General features: G+C 41.4%; 1 protein-coding gene across 1 annotated transcript; it reads left to right on the forward strand.

Moving 5' to 3' along the window:
- Positions 1 to 9,896: 9,896 nt before the first annotated feature.
- On the forward strand, positions 9,897 to 17,600 carry LOC311425426 (snaclec agglucetin subunit beta-2-like). Its single transcript, XM_084501296.1, has 6 exons — positions 9,897 to 10,097; positions 12,284 to 12,375; positions 14,177 to 14,286; positions 15,806 to 15,937; positions 16,981 to 17,116; positions 17,394 to 17,600. The coding sequence occupies exons 2-6, from the start codon at positions 12,318 to 12,320 to the stop codon at positions 17,474 to 17,476; spliced, it is 519 nt and encodes a 172-aa protein (XP_084357422.1). The 5' UTR covers positions 9,897 to 10,097; positions 12,284 to 12,317; the 3' UTR covers positions 17,477 to 17,600.
- Positions 17,601 to 19,909: the final 2,309 nt, after the last annotated feature.

Genomic DNA, 19,909 nt, shown 5'->3' on the forward strand with positions numbered 1-19,909 from the left:
GAATTATATATAAAGCATATCAGATATTAGTATTTCATGAAGTCATACGGTGGTAGAAAAATACTTTCATGTCTTCAAAGGGGCCTTGGAGACTGTGTATGCAGACTGGCAGAGTGCTGCTCATTGAAGTGAATTTCACCAAGGAACAATTTCATTAAGAAAATTTCAAAGACTATTTTGACACCTAAATCAATTTGTGAGGCAGTAAAGGGATTAAACTACAAAATATAATCTGGTCATATCCAGATGTCTCCTCCCACACGCAGCTGGTTCCTCCTGTAGCTCTAACCAAATACAATACTACCTTTTTGCTTCCCTGGGTGAAACTTGGTGTAAACTCATTGCATGTTGTATTATGTAAACTTCTCTGCTGCATCACTGAAGACAGCATTTGCGTACCGTTATTCAGTTGCTATGGCTGCCGAGAGATGGCTAGATTGCAATGGGAAAGGGATTTTATTTACATCCACCCACGCAGTATGCCGTTTGGTATCCTGGCCTCATATATATTTGCAGAGGATTAATTTATTTAGCGGCAATTTTGTGGGTGTCTTTAGCAGTGGGGGAGAGGGAGAAGGATCTTATTCACTTCTACCTGAGAATTTGGCCCCAAATTAGGAGTGACCTGGACAAAAAATCACACCAACACGCCACCCAACCCAGCTGAGTGATATCTCTGCCCCAAGTAGGGTCAGCGTGGGTCTGGCCCAAGTCTTGACAAATATTTGACAAATACAAATACTTCTTGTGTGTGTCCTCCTTCCAGGCTTTGTCTAAAGGGACAATTGTGGCTTGTAGGGGCGTGATTGCTGTAAACCCTGGACTTGAGCTTTTGAGGAATGTGTAAGGTGTGCTGCCAGGAGACCTGGAGGTGATAGGAGGGAGCTTTACTGCTGCTTTGATTTACTTAGATGTCTGGGCTAATGTGGGCACTGCATGTTTCTAGGTGGTCACTGTAAGTTTTAATTAATAGTTAGGCCATCTAAATCTTTGCAGATGGGTGGTTTTTAGATTTGAGTAACTGAATAAATGTAGCATTGAGGCTGGAACCCAACTCGGCATTTCCTAGCGCAATTCAGAGCTGGCAGGATAGCTTCCATTTCTGATTAGCGATAAATCTAATTGCGAAGGAATGGCTGACTTTCAGAGCTGGGATTGTATTACAAGCCATCTGAGGGTAGGAATCAGGCTAAATGAGCCTGATATAATGATTTATTTACAGCAACTCTGATACTTTTAGTAATCCATTATAATTGTACAGACAGAGGCTTCATTATCCCTTCACGTATCTGTGATCCTTCCAAAGGCTGGGGAGATGCAGAGCAAGCCCACAGAGAGGGGAGCCTTCAGAAGGTCTCATCCTCCAAGGCGCTGAGCAGCCTGCACCCCTCACCAGGCAGAACAGGGTATTCAGGTCTTTGCACGATTTTCCCCCGTGAGTTATTCGAATCAGGAGAATTAAATTAAATTTATTTTATTTAGAGTCTAATAAGGAAAGGTAGTTAATTTCTGTCAGATAATTAGAATAAATCACTAATTGAATCAAAGTCAATGCAAGTAAATATTTTTATTAGGTTGTTAGCACAGTGTCTGAAAGCACTCCCGCACGTGTTCTCAGCTGTCTTGGTTTGGGCGGTGTATGTGTGTGTTTTTAGCAAGTACACAATCAATTGATTTCTTTTCAGAATTTATTTTTCTCTTTTGGCAAGTATTAATTTTTTAATTTAAAAAGCTGGGCCTCGTTTTCAAAGCATGCTTATACATTTCTTGAGGGAAAATTACATCTACAAGCTTTGTCATGTCAAGTCCCAAGTGGATGATTTTGCCTGTATTATAACAGCATATCATGCACTGCTCTCCCATATAAGATTAGTGATTGGATTACACCTCCCAGGTCAATGGATTTCCTTGGAAAACTGAGTGGTTTTTTTGTTTGTTTGTTTGTTTGTTTGTTTGTTTTAGTTGAAACCCCATTTTTTCTCTGAAAACAACCCAGATGGAGGTTTTGACTAACAGTAGTTGGGACTGTTCACTTTGCAGAAAAGGTGCCACCAACCCTTAGGTATGTCCCTCTCACAGTTCACAAACAACAAAGCCATCAGAAGTGCTGGCTTTTATGATACTTAACCCCAACATGCTTTATTGGTCCATGGAGGGTACATACTAAAATGAGAGAAGGTTTGAAATCTCCCCGAAGTGTAGGGTTCCTTTGCTTTGTCCCTGTCCCTGTCCCTGTCCCTGTCCCTGTCCCTGTCCCTGTCCCTGTCCCTGTCCCTGTCCCTGTCCCTGTCCCTGTCCCTTTTCAAGAGCATTAGGCTGTTCAAGGGGAGCAAGCATATGGTAAGATCACCAGTAGCTTGTCTAAGGCTTCAGAAGTGAGATGAAGAGCCTTAATTGTTCTATGATTTTTGTCAGATAGAAACTTCCCTTTGTTTGTTTGTTAAAAAGACAAAAGGCCCCCAGGGAATTAAGTGGCAGAACAGATGGATAACATTTCTATGTCTCTGCCAAGACCAAGTAGCCATGCTGACACATGTTGAAGACTCCGAAATGGAAACAAACAGACCGAAGTACTGCTACAGCTACAGATGTTTGGGAGAGCAGAGAGAAAGAAAAAACACTGGTCTCGTTCAGGTCATTTTCATTCAAAACAAGAAGAAAGCTGGTCAGCAAAACACCCAGAAAGTCAGCAGAGTGGAGCATTTTAGATGTGGTCCATGCAGTGATGCTCTTCAGCCCACAGTAAAGTTTTGAAATTTGGCAAAGCATTTTGGCTTTGGACATCTCACTGCATCAGGTGTCTTTGAAACTCCCAGCTTAAATCATCACCATGGCCAGATGGGAACAGTTTTATGCTGTCTTTTGTAAACCATTCACGGACTGTTCCTGTCACAAATCTGTCTTTTGTTCATATTTACACACAGTTCAGAAGCAACAACAACCTGGATTCGATGGTTGTTTTTTTTTTTTAAGCTGAGGTATGTTTTAATAATTTAGCCTGGATGTAAAGAACAAAAATTCACCATGTCCACCTGATGGGATTTAACCTACATGAATTTCTGGATGATGGTAGGACAGAGGGAGATAATACAGGTTAATATTACATTAATATTACATTCACTAGAGACAGAGCAAGACCCCAGCAGAAAGTGATGGTTGGAGAGAAGCTCAGGCATTTATTTGCCTAGGATCTTTACGTCTGTACAATCCATCTGATTCAGAGCCAGCTGAACCCTTTCAGTTGAGATCATCTTTCCAGCTGAGACTTTCCTGGAGGATCTCTTACCAGCTTGGTCCAGGAAGGAGATGTAAAACCTAACTTCTTGTGTAATGTGCCTTGGATAACAGGAAGATGGAAATAAATTTGTCATCAGATAAATACAGATGTACAGTGATTGCTGCTGCCCCAGTGGGTGACAACACTTAAAACTGTTGCAGAAGTAGGAGCCTGTGCTGGAGAAGCCTCCCACAGCACATAAAAGCTAGCTGAACCACACACAGCAGCACTGGTCACAGCAGCAGGCAGCTGTAAAACTGGTTGGCCTTTGCCAAGTGTGTATGACGGAGTCTGAAGGTACCATGCACAATGAAAAGCTGGCACTGCTGAGCTGTCTGCTAGCAGCCAGCACCTCCCAGTGACGTGGCACTGCTTCTGCCAGGATTGGTGAGAGCAGCAGCCTGCCTGAAATATCGGGGCTAAGGGCTCAGCAAGGAGAAGGAAACTCCGCTTGGTATGAAGAATGGCAACATTCATTATCTCTCCCTTTCTTTCAGTGCACTAAAGACCAACATCCCCTCCTAGAAAGCTAGATGGTGCAGCGGCTGTTGGTTTTGTCCTAAAATAATCTTTAACAGTGTGGGATTCCTGAGTGATACCAAAGTCTTTGGTATTAGCTGAACTCGTGCTACACTTAGGAATGCTATTGCACATCTTCAGGAGGTTCTGCTGGTAGTGCTTTTTCAGGAAAAGGCTGCAACCCTACTTTAACAGTCCCCAAAAGCCCAGGATTCACTACTTTCATTGAGCTACAGGGTATGGAGACAAAAGACATAAAGTCTGAATAGGCACCACGGCTACCAAGCAAGTAGATGGACAGGACCAATAGCCCATCTGTGCACTTACTCTCCAGCTGTCTGCATTTAATTTTTCTATGGCTTGTGCCTACAGAAAGGGACAGGCATTTTCTCATTGAAGAAATCCACATAAAAAGCAGGAAGCACAGGTTGTCTGTACCTGTTGGTATGGTCATAAATTCCACCTGAGAAGAGTGCAGTGCAATAGTCATAAGCTTCCTGAGGTCTTGCAAGCCTGTGTGTGTTTGGATGTGTGTGTGTGGTGACTGCACAGCCCATAAACCTCCTCTCATAACCCACTCCAATGCCAGCTTTATCCTCCAGGCTCCAATTGCTTTAGGTTAGTCATATGCATAGCAGAGCCAGCAGGCACTTACCCGCTGAGCTCTGCTGCTGGAGGTTGAGCACATGATGGTGGTACAGTGTTTCCCTTGTAGGTTTGCCATCATAAAGTTTCGCAGTGCTGGAGAGAGAGCACTTCTGCCCTTGCTTCAGGTCCTGTCAGAAAAAGGCAGCACACTGCAATCAGTGAACAATAGGACTGAATTTGCATCTGATTCAAAAGTAATTTCACATGGCTTTGAAAGGGCTTTTCTTTTTATTTTATTTTTTTTTTCTGATTTCACTGTCCTCTTGTAGGGGGATTTTGCTAAATGAAGCAATGAATAAAAACAAGAAAGAAAAGTACAGAACAAAGGATATATTGGAATATTTTTAACCAACTAAAATCACAGAGAGCATATTCATATAATGCTTGCTAGAGATCCCCTTTTTTATCTTCAAAAGGATGGGCCTTTTAGGGTGGCAGAAGGCAACAGCCTGAAAAATGGCAGCCCCCTTCTCAGTGTATAGTCATGTCAACACAACTTTTCACCTGCTGGTGGCTATGAGCCCAAAGATGAGGCCAGGAAGGAGGAGGCCGTAAAGAATTTTGGCCAATTTTTATTAATGTCAGTAAAACTAAGTGTTCCTTAAATTCGGTTGTTGACTTCTACAGGTAAGCACGGTAATGACTGGTGCTTTTCTGGCTTACAGAAGTTGGGAATGCCAGCTTGGGAAGTGTGCACAGATTTATACTAACTCTGTTAGCCTTGAATACTGAGCATACATGGCAAAGATGCAAAAGGAGAAGAGGAAGATTGAATTACACCAATAAAACCCTCCAGCTGGAAAAGCCCAAGAAATGTGTAAAGATTGCTTGGAGTCAGAAATTAGTTAATTAAAAGATACACCTGAAGTAATGGGATAAGATAATGAAGGGATGGGTTCATCTTCCCTTTTTGTATTAAATAAAAAAAAAAAAAAAAAAAAAAAAAGGAGAACATTTAGAAGTGCAGGAGTCAGTCTGCATCTTCTCCATTCCACTGGGAAGGTGCTGGACCTGAGGGATCACAGTAGCACCAGGAGGTGCCCACTGGAGCTCTCAGTGACCATACCCACTGCATGGGCAATGACCAAGGAAGATATGATCCTCCTGCCTCCCCTGTCCCCCAAACCTTTCTTCCATCAACTGCCCTTTCTCTCAGTCTCACACTCAGGTTTTCAGCTGAGACCGACGGTACTGAAGCTGAGATTATTGCAGGCTGAGATGTTATGAGCCATCCAGATCTGCTCAGACTGGGAAAGATTTGTTTTTAAAAAAAAAAAAAAAAAAAAAAAAGAGAGAGAGAGAGAAAGAGAGCTGACCAGGCCACACAGCTAACTGGGGAAAGAGCCAGCGACCAGAGCGATAGCTGTTGTATCTGACCTGCCAGCCCAAAGCATCCATCTGTGACTGACCATCTGCTTCGGATCCCGCAAGCATCACCACAGCACCATATTTTCTCCAGCCCTGTTGTCCTTTCTCTCCCCCTTCCTTTATGTCTGTCTGTGACTGGCCATAAGCTGGGAGAACAACATCTCAGAAGTACCAGTGGCCTGGTGGAGATATCACCAGTACCAGGTGGAGATATCTGCCCACCAGCATGCAGAGCTGCTCAGGGTTACTTCAGTGGGTTTGGCTAACTGAAGTGGCCAGCCTACAGCCCAGGGTGAGCTAACCTTGCTGCAAGATGCTGATGGCATAGGAGAGAGATTCACAAGAGTTGATAGGCACAGGACAGATGGGGGCAAGACTGAGGACAAGACAATGGCACCGAAATAGCTCAGTTGTAAACAGATCAGCAAGAACTGCCTAGCATTACCCTGGTTTATCTCATCTTGAACACGTATTCAATTTTTAGTTACAAAAATAGGCCCTGTCTGATTTTTCCTTTTTATTTGGTGTAACCCAGTCATCGCATGCCTGAGCTTTGGTGAGACTTCCTTGCTGTGGTTGCCTAATGGTAGTCAACCACGACACAGTCCTTAGGGCTGACATCCCAAGCCTGTCATGTTTGCCTGATGTTGTGCAGCAGCAGAGTCCTGACAGCAGCCCCACATCTTTCAACTCATTTATTTTCTCACAGCTAACACCAGGGGCAGATAAATGGCCAAAAAAAAAAAGGGGGGGGGATGACTGGTTTTACTTTATGTCATGGGGTAAGAACTCATAGGGACAAAAGGGAGACAGGGAAGCAGTGGTTGAGAAAAAAAAAAAAAAAAAAGTGGCAAAATTAGCTTAAATAGACCCAGGCTGTGATCCCTACAGGGAGGCAGAAAGGAGAACAGGACTGTGGTCACTGTGCACACCAGGAACAGGGTCAGAGCATCTGGGAGGGGAGGAACACAAACTAGCTAAAACTAGCTTTATCTTGTGAGTTACAAACTGGCACCCCTTAAAAACCACCGTAGGACATACCCAGTTCTTAATTCTTTCTGATTCTCTTCTTCTGTGGTACAGAGTTGAAATGAATTATAGTTTACGTCCTTATTTTCCACGGGGGAAGTTTACAGCGGTTTTCAGAGAAAATACTAATCTTTACCCAGCTGACAGTCTCAAAGACAGATCCTGACATCCTTATTTACTTATACCTCCTTCCCCACAGGGAACTGAAGTGTGGGGAAGCAGCGGCTCCTTATAACTGCATCTGGCAGGACGTATTATCAGGATATGGCAGGACATAGGACAAATACAGCATGAAATGACAGAAAGGTCACTGAAGGGGAAGGTGGCTTTCTTAACTGAACAAACGGACAAAGCTGCTTGATTTGAGCTTTGAATCATCACATCCCAACATTTTAAACCGTATTACACTGTTTTGTTTGAAATAAGAAGGGCACCAAGGACACAGAAGTCACTGCTGAAGAGAAGAGAAGCTCCATTTTGAGGAGGAATATAAAGAAATGGGAACCACAGAAGAAGGGAAAGGCAAAGGGGAAAGCAGAGCCCATTTAATTGGGGTGATCCTACCTGATTTCAGCCCAGTGTGCATTCAAAGCTCCTTGTAGCTCTTATATCAAATACTGCCCACAGAGAAAGGCTCTGATGAGCATTTCTCCCCGGTTTCTTTGTTAGTGAAACTGCTCCTAATGGCATGTTGCTGCTTAATGCATGAAGCCTGCTGTGTTTGCCTACACAGACACCAGCACTGGTAGCATTAAATTCACAGTGCTGTGCTTTGACTTATCTTGTGGAATGAAAGTCTTCATATATAAAACAAACTCAATTCAGCTCTGACTCACCCTTCACTTTTCCACGGGAGATAGTATTAATATTAAACTCCATTTCTCCCCAGGAACAGTATTATTTCCATCCTGTGGACAAATATCTTAGCAACACAGAGGTAGAGGAAGAGGAGACAGAAAGTGTTACAGAGAGCTCTGAAAACTGATCTAAATGTTTTGCACAACCCCAGCCATTGCACTGTTTCTTTCGGATGACCACTTCTTTGCTGTTTTGCAATGCATCTGACTGCTTTGATTCTCCCAGTGAAACCCCTGCCCAGCCTTCAAAAAACATCTCAGCGTGGATGCAGAGGGCTGCTGAGAGCTGGAGTGCAAATGAGTAGCATCATACATCCTAACATCAGGCAGGGGTTTTGGGAAGCAGAACATGCCCGTGCTATGAGAACCAGAGAGCAGACAGACATCTTCATGAAGGCAGAAATAACAGATCCAGATAAATCCTGTGAACATATTTTGTGATTCAAGCAAGTCAGCTTCAGCTGTGCTGATGAGGCAGAGGGGAGAAAATTATTTAGATATGTCCTAATGGAATGGAATTGTAGTGTCCTACTGATTTTCACTGGGGGGGGGGGGGGTGTTGTGGGCTGCAAAGTCTGCTGAAGATCTTGAAAATCCGAAAGTCATGTTTTTAGATCTGACCCCCCTGAACCTCTGTAACCTTCTGTATAAATTTACCACAAATGTCATAGCAAATGAGCAAATAAGATGATAACTGTCCAATAAGCATTGCAAGATATTCATAGAAATCAAATTTTGAAATCACATTCTGAAACCTTACTGCTGAGAATTAATTTCATTGAGTCGAGAAAGGTGCATACAACATGGCTTATGCATCTGCATGAATATTTGGGATACAGCTGTTGACAAAGAGCTGACAAGCCAAGGATTATTTGTCAAAAGCATGCAATGAATAGTGCCAGGTAATGAATGCTTTTGGGATGATCACAGTTAATTCACAGATTATTCAAGGACAACACAAAAGAGGTGATGAAATGTGTCAGCACCTGTAGGAATTATGCATCTAGCTTTAGTAGAGAAACTGCTGTTTTGTAAATGGCAAATACTCAGAAATTACTTTTTTAACAAATATTTTGTGATAAGACTGAAGAGTGGGTAGAAAACTCTGGTCTCTTATTTCCCCTTGTTCTGCAGGATTAGGACAATAGACCTCACCCACAGCTTCCCATTACAAAAGACACAGAACATCTCTTGCATTGCATTGTTAGCAAGGTGAAGCAGCTTTCTGAGGTCACGTGCAGTTTTGTAGTCAGTACGTAAACAAGCTCACCTAGAAAGTGTTTCCTGGTGTGTTTTTAGATCTCATTTTCCTGCACTGTCTGAAACAGGCACCTACCATGCTTGGTCATGTGCCCAAGAGTGGACTTCCAAAAGAGTGTTCCAAGAAGATGCTGGACACTTGGATTTTGGTGTTTGCAGAACAAACTCTTGAAAACCAAACAGGTCTTAAGGAAGATGTGTATTCCAGTCTGTGGTTTCTGTGAAAAGTGCTTCCCCACCGAAATATATCCCACACTTAATGAAGAGTCAAGAGCAGTTCTAAGGAACAGATTTCTCTGGGCCTGGTGGTGATAAGCCTGTATTTGTATAGGGGAAGAATGGAGGTCATTTCAGCCTCTTTACTAAATATTTGGATTTTAAATAAGTGCATGAGTGCAAATGTGTACCATGTGTCAGTGTCTTTTTCAGGCACCAGAGAAGCTGTTTGTTGTACAGGAGGATATTTGAGCAGGATTTAAGAAATGGGTAGGAGCCTATGTAAATTTAGTAGAGCTTGAAAAGCTTCTGAGCTCTGTCCCATAACACTGGTTTACCAGCAAATCTCAATATTGCCCTTAGGTAAAAATCCTCCCCTGTAGGGATAGCTTATGCAATGTCCCTGTTAGGTGTTGCCCTGCAGCCGGCACATGGATGAGCAGGCGTCTGTCCACAACACGACACACACAGACACAATTGCTTAAAGTGAAATCTCTGTGCACACATGTTTAGCCTCAGAAAACAACTTCACAGTGCTGGCTGACGGTGGGGTTGTGTCCCATGCTGGTATTTCAACGGAGGCCTCTAATCCCCTCATTTCAGTCTCCCATAGAGAGACAGCAATTTGCCCTCCAGACCCATGTGATTTCTCGCTTATTTGTTCAGATTCAGGGTGTGTTTCAGATTAAGGGCCTGATACAAAAAGACACTTCGCCCAATGTACACAAAGGTATGGTGAAGAGCAGATCCCACCCACCTCTGTTTGAGGGAAAGCATTACCACAACAAAATCTGTCAGGGATAATACTGGAGGAGGTTTCATTTACCAGAGCAAAGAACCACACTAGCAAAAGCTGGCATAATATAAATACCTCAAGGACAAAGATTTCTTCCACTAAACAGATAAGGAGTAAGGAATTAAAGGTAAGAAGAGCGAGCATACATCCATAAATGTGGTGTCTATCGCTTTTTTTAACATATTTTTTTTAGATCCCTCTCAGTTTGTTAACAAGGTGGTGGGTTTTAATATTCATTGTACATTTTTAATACCTCTTCACAACTGTCACATATTTGTGTATTTCTGTAGATATGTGCATGTATGTATCAACACATTTATACATATGTATGCAGATGAGTATGTATGATATATAGAAAAATATTTATACGTATCTGCTGCTTTCTGTTCTATAGAGGTATCACTTAAATATGTTATCTATACCTTATGCCTCTCTGTCTCTCTACCACTACAAATGGAAGTGTTCCACACAACAGGTGGTGTGATTTCAATCTCTTTTATTCAGGTGTCAATCTAGAGCCACTGCACTGACTGAAATGCAATCACTCAGTTGTTTTTTTTTTTTTTTTTTTTTTTTTTTTGTGGCCGTGAAGGTCAAATTATGGGCAAACTGGGACTGTCATTGATTTGTTGTAAGTTAGAGTTAACCAAGTATTTTCTATTAGTCTCTCCATTTGTCATACGAACAGTGTGCTTCCTTTCAGGTCTATTCTTCTTTTTGAAAATAGTATTGAATGAATGAAGTTCACCCTTCTGCTGCTGCTTTCAGCCCTGCATATCTTTTGTCCTTACTTACTGTATCCTTACTTGTATAAACACATGAACGTTTTCTGTTCATTCTCTTACATTCTGTTCATATTCTTCTGAGCTGTTTTACAAAAAGTAGAAATGCGAAATTTGGCTAAAAAAAAAAAAAAAAAAAGTAGTGAGTGAGATAAGAATAACTAGTAATGAGTGAGTTAAGGATAACTAATTTATTGTGTGCATACTAAAGGAAGGAGCCTGATTAAGAAAGGAACACTGTCTGGGTTTCTCTGTTATGAGAAATGGGACAAATTGGAAAAGGTGCTGAAAATGTGGAAATGCTGAAAAATGTGGAAAAATCTAACAAAAATTGAAATCTTGATTGGTGGGCTGAGCCACATCCTAAAGTGATGCTTTGCCACATGTGATGTAAGCCAAGGAATAGGAAATGCATGTCCAGTCAGGCTTTGAATATTTCCAAGGATGGAGAATCCACAGTCTCTCTGGGCAACCTGTGCCAATGTCTGAACACTATCAAAGTAGAAAAGTTTTTTCTGTGCTTAAATGCAGATTCCTGTATTTTAACTTGTGTCCATTGCCTCCTGTCCTGTCTCTCTGAACTACTGAAGCTGACTCTACTTTCTTTGCTTCCCCGTTTCCAATATTTGTATAAATTTATAATATCCCTCTGAGCCTTTTGTTCTCCAGGCTGAATAGCCCTCCCATCTCTCTCAGCCTCATACAAAAGATGCTCCAGACACTTAGTCATTACTGTGGCCTGTATACTGGCCCATAGTCATGGGCCATGGCCCATACCATTGCCTATAGTAATTACCAGGCATGGCTGGACTCACTCCATGTCTGTCTTGTCCTGGGGAGCCCACCACTGGTTCAAGCACTCCAGATGTGTCTCACCAGGGTTAAACAGAGGGAACCCTCTGTTTACCTTCCTCAACTTGCTGGCTACCCCCTTTCTGATGCAACCCAGGAGGCTGTTGTCCTTGGCAATTAGGGCACGTTGCTGTCCTGTGGTCAGCTTGCTGTCCACCAGGCCCTTTTTTGCAGAGCTGCTTTCCAGTCAGTTGGCTCCCAGCCTATACCGGCGCCTGGGGTTGTTCTTCACCAGAAGCAGGACTTGGCATTTGCTTCGTTGAACTCCATGACGTTCCCATTGGCCCATTTCTCCAGCCTGTTGAGGTCCCTCTGAAAGGCAGCACGACTGCATGGTGTGCCAGCTACACCTCCCAGTTTTGTGTCATATGTGAACTTGCGGATGGTACACTGTGTCCCACCACAAAGGTCATTGACAAAGATCTTAAACAGTATTGGCAGTAGTATTGACCCCTGGGACATACTGCTGGTCACTTGCCTCCAGCTGGACATTTTGCCACAGACCACAATGCTTCGAGCTCCACAGTTCAGCCAGTCCTCTGTCCACCTCATTCATACTCTTCTCAGTGAAGTAAAACACATTACTGCAAGCCTCTTTCACAGGGTAGCAGATCTTTCCACTTACCAGCTTCCATCAATATTTAGGTACCAAACTGAACACCTTCTGCTTTTTACACAGGTCATAGGCAGTAGGGCTACCAGGCCACCTGACAATGTCCTATCAATTTTTTTTCCTGCTTTTTGGAGCCTTGATTCTCTCCATCTCAGAAGGTGAGTGTAACATGCCTCAGTTGTTTTCCTGATGCTGCAAAAAATTAATCTGCCCCCTAGCTTCAACTTTTTGTCTCTGTTGCCAGCATAGGCCTAGTTTACAGTCATTAAGGAAGAAAATCTGAGGTATTTTTCTAAATGTAAAATGAATATAATGTCATCTTGACCTTTTCAGGAAAGCACTGAGGAAAAATCAGAGGTTAGAAACACTCTGTGTGACCTTGCCCCAGTGCAAGCTTCCCTCCTGCAAAGCTCTGCAAACTGTCACTAGCTCCTAAGATTTATGTGTCCAAACTCGATCCTGTGGTTTATCTGACCCTCTCGCTCAGACTCAGGAGCCAAGCTCTTCCCATGACAGGGACTCCCGGCATGAGGATAGGTTATTTTGAGTGTCATGGGAAATGCCAAGAGAAGGTGGAGACTTCCCCTGTGTGTTGTTGAAGGAGCAATGTATGACTGCCAGCCACGGCAGAACCAATTGTGCAATCAGCTTGGCTTGGCTAGGCTTTGGTGGCACACACTGTGTTGGGGTAGAGAAGACATGACCACTCTTTTGTGCCCTGTTCTGCCTTAGAGGAGAAAGACTGTGCAACATGTTGGCCATTTTGGTTGCAGAAGCATTAGCAACTCCAGAGCCAACTCCACAACTTGGGATGGACTGAGATCCAAAAGCACCCAGAGAGAGCTGAAATTGTAATGCTGTGAATCTTCTTTCAGGAAGCAGAAAAGAGGGAACAGGAGAAAAGAGAGTATTTATTGTACCTTCCTTTTATTTTATTTTTTTTTTTTTATTATTTTTTTCTATCTGGACTAGTGCCAAGCACATCTGTCCAAAGAGAGGGGAAATGTGGTTTCCACAAGATGAAACTTTGAATGGATACAAGCAGTTTCTAAGGAGACCTGCTCTATAATTGTAGAGGAAATTACAAGCTGAATCATCTGTGGTTTGGGGAGAGAAATCAATGATATTTTGTAAGTTGAACCCAACTGTGCTGACTACTTACCAAGAAAGAAACTGGAAAGAAATCAATTCCAAGAACTTTCAACAAAATCCATCTTAATTCAGGTCTGACAGATGTGTTTTGTTCTCCTCTAAAGCAATGTGATGCACCAGCCTGAAATCCCTATTACTATTGCAGAGACAGGCTCTCCCTAGCAAAGGCGGACTAATACACTACACTCCAGGCCAGCCAAACCACATGCTGATGACTCTTGGGAATCCACAAAGGCCCACACACCTTTCAGAGCTGGCCCAACGAACCTGCTGCTGTGTCTCCAGGGGGCAGATCCAGAGCAGAATCCACAAATGTGATGCATTGCAGCATGCATTGGAACAGATTGCTGAAGCACAGCTGCACCCACTGGACCCTGTAATGATGGCAGCAAAATAATTCTGCTTATAACCTAAATGGCATCTGGCTCCTAAATTAGTGCTCTTCATATGCTGATGTTTTAAACATTATAATTTTATCTATCTATTTATTTATTTATTTATTTATTTTGAAAGACAAAAGGGAAAAAAAAAATTTAAAAAGCAGGCCCTAAATATCTAATATTTGCCCTTTGTTTTGCAGTTTCACTTTACTGAATGTCCCTGTGAAATGCTGAACTGCTGAATTCAGTTTAGTTGAATCAAGATATTATAGGGAGATAATCTGGAAAGATTTGTGAGACTTTTCTTTTGGGTTCATTCTATGTTTCTTAGTTGACAACACTATAGCTGAGCATCACAACAACTTGCCCAAAATTTCTGACAGACATAATCCTGCACATAATGTAATTCCTAATCCATCTCTTCCAGGCTCATCTGCAAAAGTCATCTGCAAAAATCCATGTCAGAAAGGCTGGATTAGCTACAAAGGCCGCTGCTACAAGCTTATTCAAGAGAGAATGACCTGGAACAAAGCTGAGGTACCAGGTTCTTCCAAACAGGAGCGTTCATCATTTCTTCTCTACTTTCTACAGTTATCTTTCTTATACCAGACTCTTTTTTCCTCCCTTGCTGCTGCTTCTGTCATGTATCAGTGTAGACCAAAAGAATGTGATATTCAGCTCAGTGCTGCTGATGAGGTTAGCTGTACTCTGCCTCACCACAGGACATGCTGCTGCAACAAACTGCCTCCAGCTTGGAACCTCAACCTTCTGGAGCTGCTATTTCTCATGTTTCCCTTCTTATACTGAGGTTTTTGAGCACGAGGCCTATTTTCCTCTTCTGTAAAGTGAGTTAATACTAATACACCAGTGAACAGAAGTTTAGGTGGTTCTGGGGGATCCTTGAATGTAAGAAGACACCAAACTGAAGGATTATAGTTGAAGGGTTTCTCCCTCTGCTTCCTACATGTCTCACATCACCATTTCTTCTGGGTTTGACCTTTGTCGCTGATTCGTCAAATATCTTGTAAATGGTGAACCCTTTTTCTACTTCATTAATTGATACTTCCTAAAAGACATTCTGACTTCATTTTGCTACCTGTTCAGTTGATATCAGGTGAGTCCTGTAATTTAAAGCTCTGTACCTGATATCTTTCAGGAGCCACACAAAAATTTTCCATATATGTTTGCCTCGGCATGCCGTATTTCTCTTGAGTCATGTCTGTAAGACTGTATGAAATTTAAATGCCTCAGGACAAAAAGAAGAGTTTTCCTCTGAGCCTAAACACCAGTACTAAGCACCAGCTAGAGTGCCCTTGCTTCACAGTGCAAATAAAAATATCCTTCCCTACCAAATGCAAAAGAAAACTCTTGAGGACCCAATCAGTTTGGAGAGACTCTGGGTGGAGAACTGTCCCTGTCTACTCCATTCCCCAGCTGGCTAGGGACACAGGGAAGGAACATTGTAAATAGCATCCTTTTGGACAAGCTGTTCTGAAATCTCCATTTCTGTTCATCTGTCTTTTTGTATTTCTCTTCATTGCAAGGTTCATTTTGCCTGACGTTAGCTGTCAAAAAAGTGGAGATACTTAGGCTCTGCTGTTCAGTAGGGTCTTACCAGTGACAGCCACTTCATCTTAGCTCCCCTCAATGCCTTTCTTTCACTGGGTGTATGACAGTCTGGAGATACCTCTTGTTCTCTACTGGCTCTATAGAGACCCCGTGTAATTGGCTACACAACAGGCACCACTCACTTGGATCCCACAGTTCAGGTTTTTACTTTTTTTTTTTTTTTTTTTTTTTTGAGCATCCCTTCTCTTTGTTCTTTTCCTTTTTTCCACCTTTGATTCCTCTTCCTTTGAAACTGAAAACTTCTGGTGGATTTCCCTGTCACTTCACATTTCTACTCCTATTAGATATCCCTTTCTTGGACTTTCTCTTATTGCCCTGTCCTTTTCCATCCACTAATAATTTATTCCACATTTTTCTTTGCTCAGCTCTTATTCAGAAAGCTCTAGCCATTTTTTATCTCCCATGTTTAACTCTCTATACTGTGCAGGAAACCTGTTTGATTGAAAGAGCAGGAAGTCACCTAACCAGCATCACTAGTGAAGAAGAGAATGAATTCCTTCGTAGACTTTCTCAAGGACAAAAGGAAACTCAGCTCTGGACGGGTGGAACTTACCAAAAGGCAAGTGTGCCAGGACCGGTAATGAAAACAAGCATTGGTCAAAAGATCTTTATAACTCAATTGAGGAAAAATGTCTACTAGAAAAAAATGTTTTTGTTTTCAAGGGAATAGTTTCCCTTTGTAACCGTGGAAGATCTTTTCAGTCCCAGCAAAACTAAAGATGAATCAAAAAGTCATGCTTTTATCTTTCAGTGATTTTGGGGGCTGGGAATAGAGGAAAATTGGAGTTGGAGGAAAAAAAAAAAAGTGATAAACTCTGATCAATATCATATTCCAATTATATTCCACCTGAAGAAGGAGAGCTGAGGTACAAATCTCAAAGGAGAAGTGGATAAATCCACCACTTGGTGGTGGATAGTAAGTTCTCTCTTTAATTTTTTTTTAGCAGAATGTCAGGGTAGTAGATTGGACTTGGTGTTATAAAAAGCTTGGATTCATTCAGATTTTTAATGAATTAATTCAAAGTGTTTTCTCACAAATATTCTAGACAAGGAACCTATCAGAGCTTTTGCTGATATGGTGAATATAACATTAGTAAAATTGGTAAAAGCAAGTGAATTTCAGATTTGTAAGTGCATGTTGGAAATAGAAATTTTATTCTGTAAGTTTGACACATGTAACAGGGCATATCAATGACCTGTGTGTCCATTCAGAATGTCTCAAATTCTGAGTGTCACTTACCTGCAGTGAATTAGTCATGAGTGATATAGTCTATTCTGAATTACAAATATATTCAAGAAAATTATGATTTATTTGAGGACAATTCATATAAAGAAGATGAGGTGAAATTAATCTAACATGGAATTAAAAATTAATTATTCATGCAGCTCTACAGAACAATGATATCCCCACAAGCGATAACTGTTTCTAAGTCCACATGAAAGAGGGCCCCTGTTCAGTCCTTCTTCTATCCCAGCAAATATAAAAGTGTACCAAACTGCTTTCAGAATTTAACTGCAACCTGCAGTTCTCATTAAACTTCTGGAGTTTTTGTTTTGTTTTGTTTTGTTTTGTTTTGTTTTGTTTTGTTTTTTTGTCTGCAGGGGTCATTGTTGAAATGGAGTGATGGATCTCTGACAACCTTCATCCAGAGGCCTCTGTCATCCATTTTCAGTTCTGTTCGAAGACTAATTAACAATCTGTTTAACATAAAATTTTGCTTGAGCCTCAGTATTGGAGGTAAGGAAAACCTGAGATGATTTATGACTCACACAGTTTACTTTGCTCTCGAACCTCTGCTATTCCAGTGGATAGACTATTTCCAGGATTACCTAGAGAAAACATCTTATTAAAATGTTGCCCAAACCTGCAATATACATACTATGGAAACACAAATGAAAAGAAAATTAAATTTCCAGGTGCTGAACTGAGATTAAATGATTCCATGTAAGGAGTGAAATAGTTCTCTTATATCTTCTGCCTTTTCTTTGTTATCACTCTTGGTCTTTGTTTCCAGGACAGGGTGAATGGGACGGCGCTAACTGTGGCAAAAAGCTACCATTCATCTGCGTTTACAAACCAAACCTGAAGCAGCCTTAACCTATCACTGAAGGACTGATGAAACCTGACTGGCTGCTGTGGCACTTGGAATAGAGTTCAGCTGCAATCCATTAGTGCATTGAAATCTTTTGCGTGGAAAAATCAAGATCCAATACTAAAAAAGTGGAGGTATTAGAGCAAGTCACTTTTATGCTCTGTTTGCATTATTGTGGTGATGTTCCTGTAGAGTATCTCTAAAATGATCCCATAAAAATAAATTCTGATTTGATTTGAATGCTTGATGAAATCAGCATACTATTTAGCTTTTCCACAGGGTGTTCAAGAATATTCATAAGAGCTCTTTAATTATTAAATAATTACCAATCACTCATTAAAACATTATTCATTTCACCATTTAATCATGCCAAGTCATACATTTTAAATCCTAGAATTTCTCTTTTCTAAGTGTCAGATAGATCCAAGGAGAATAAGTTGAATGTTTTTAATATTTAAGTAGATAAATGGCTAGTTCATTAAATTGATATAGCCATAAGATGAGGCCCAAAACTCAGGGAGAAGTCATGAGTGTACCATTGGGCACAGGAGGTGGTGCACCACTTTGCAAACTGCATAGGTTGACACTTTGTTAAATTAAACAAACTTTGCTATCATGTTTAGGATTTTCTAAGTTCTCAGTATGATACATGACTGCATTCCCCAAAGGCAAACATTTTCACTTTGTTTTTCCTTATTGCTTTGGACTTCATCACTTAGCTGCAAGCTTCTCTTCCAAGGTACTTTCCCTCACTAGCTAAAAAGGTAAATGGAAAAGCTTGGGCCAGGAATGTTGGCTTGGCTCATCGAGGTGATGACAAATAATCTCATCAGTTAGGAAGATGAGAAGAGCAGCAAAGATTTAGTTAACATTTCAGTCATCTCATTATCCTCGAAGAATGATTACACAGATGAAAACAGCAGCTGCCTTCTTTACCTGAGCACTCCCTATAAATCTGGTGTCAGATTTTCTCCCACATAAGTAAACTGAGGATGTGGACAAGCTAGGAGTAAGAGTGTGCCAAGAGCTTCCTGGGGATCAGACTAACCTGCTGTTAGGAAAGCAAATGTCTAGCTTGGGCAGCACATAGCTTTTCATGTCCCTAGGGCACCTGTGGTGTGGTCTTGCCCAGGAGTGATGACAAGGAGCAGACATAAGACCACTCCAGAGACTCATCTTTCCAAGCACTGGGATAGCTTGGTTCCTTCAGAATCAACGGTTTTCCCTGTAATTATTTCAAGGAATGCCAACCATACCAAGACAAAATCATTATTTTATACAAAACCTTTTTTTCATGGCTGTTATTCCAGTATTTTAATAATGTCCATAGCGGTTCGTTCAGGGTAACAAGGGAAGATGGTAGCAGAACTGGGGGAAGAATCAAGGAGGATCTGATTCTCATTCTTCAGACCTTCTGTCCTTTGAGGAATGCAGCTTCCCAAATTAAAGTGAACATGGTGAGTTCAAAGGAGAGGCAAAAAACAGACAAGTTAATCTAAGCATAATTTCTACAAATGACACTACATCATATTGTCAGAGATGCGGCCAACTCCTTGACCTTATTTTATTGTAGAATTACTTTCACTGGAAAGAGTAAAGAAACCTGTGTCCTTGAGGTAGAAAAGAGAGTTATGAAGAGCCTTACTAGTCACTGAATACAGTTCCTTTTCTTCCCCAGCAGGGGACCGCAGATTCAGTATCTGCAGAAATAGCCACAGAAAGGCTGACAAAATATACATCTGTCTTACAAGGTCAACACACAGTGTGGCCACCAGTGTTCAGACAGTAACAGAGAAAAGGCCACAAGCCTGCTGTGCCATGAGAAGACAGGTCAGAAAGGTGAACAATATTGCAAATATGCATCTGTGGCAAAACAGAGGTCTGTGTCACCTAGAAATGATAAATGTATTAATCAAGATATGATTTATATTAATTTGCCTTCCACCCAAATATGTACAGAGGTGGTATAACTAACTGGAGAATTTAAGTATTTTGTAGTGCTCATGGCACAGAAAGATGCAATATATAAGCATTTTGCTTATGTACATGAGCGACATGACTACAAAAGGTGGGTGTAGTTGCAGGTACCCCACGTACAGTTAACAAAAACTTGCCAGGCAGAGGATAAGATAAGCACAAGGGACTGCAAATAGGCAAAAGAGAAATACACAAAAATTATGACTGTCTGGAGAAAAAAAAGAAAAAAAAAAAAAAAAAAGTATCTAGAGGAGACAAGTGCCCCCTTTTTGAGAAGGGAAAATAGCATGAATCATCAGACATAAACAAGAAAAATAAGAGAAAAAAGAAGACAAACTGTGATGGTTTTACCCTGCTGGGCAGCTGAACTCCACCACAACTGCTCTCTCACTCCCTCTTCTGAAAAGAACAGAGAGAGAAAATATGATGGAAAGGACTCAAGGGTTGAGATAAGGATAGGG

The sequence above is a fragment of the Aythya ferina genome (genome assembly GCF_964211825.1).
Source record: "Aythya ferina genome assembly, chromosome: 1".
NCBI classification, from domain to species: Eukaryota; Metazoa; Chordata; class Aves; order Anseriformes; family Anatidae; genus Aythya; species Aythya ferina.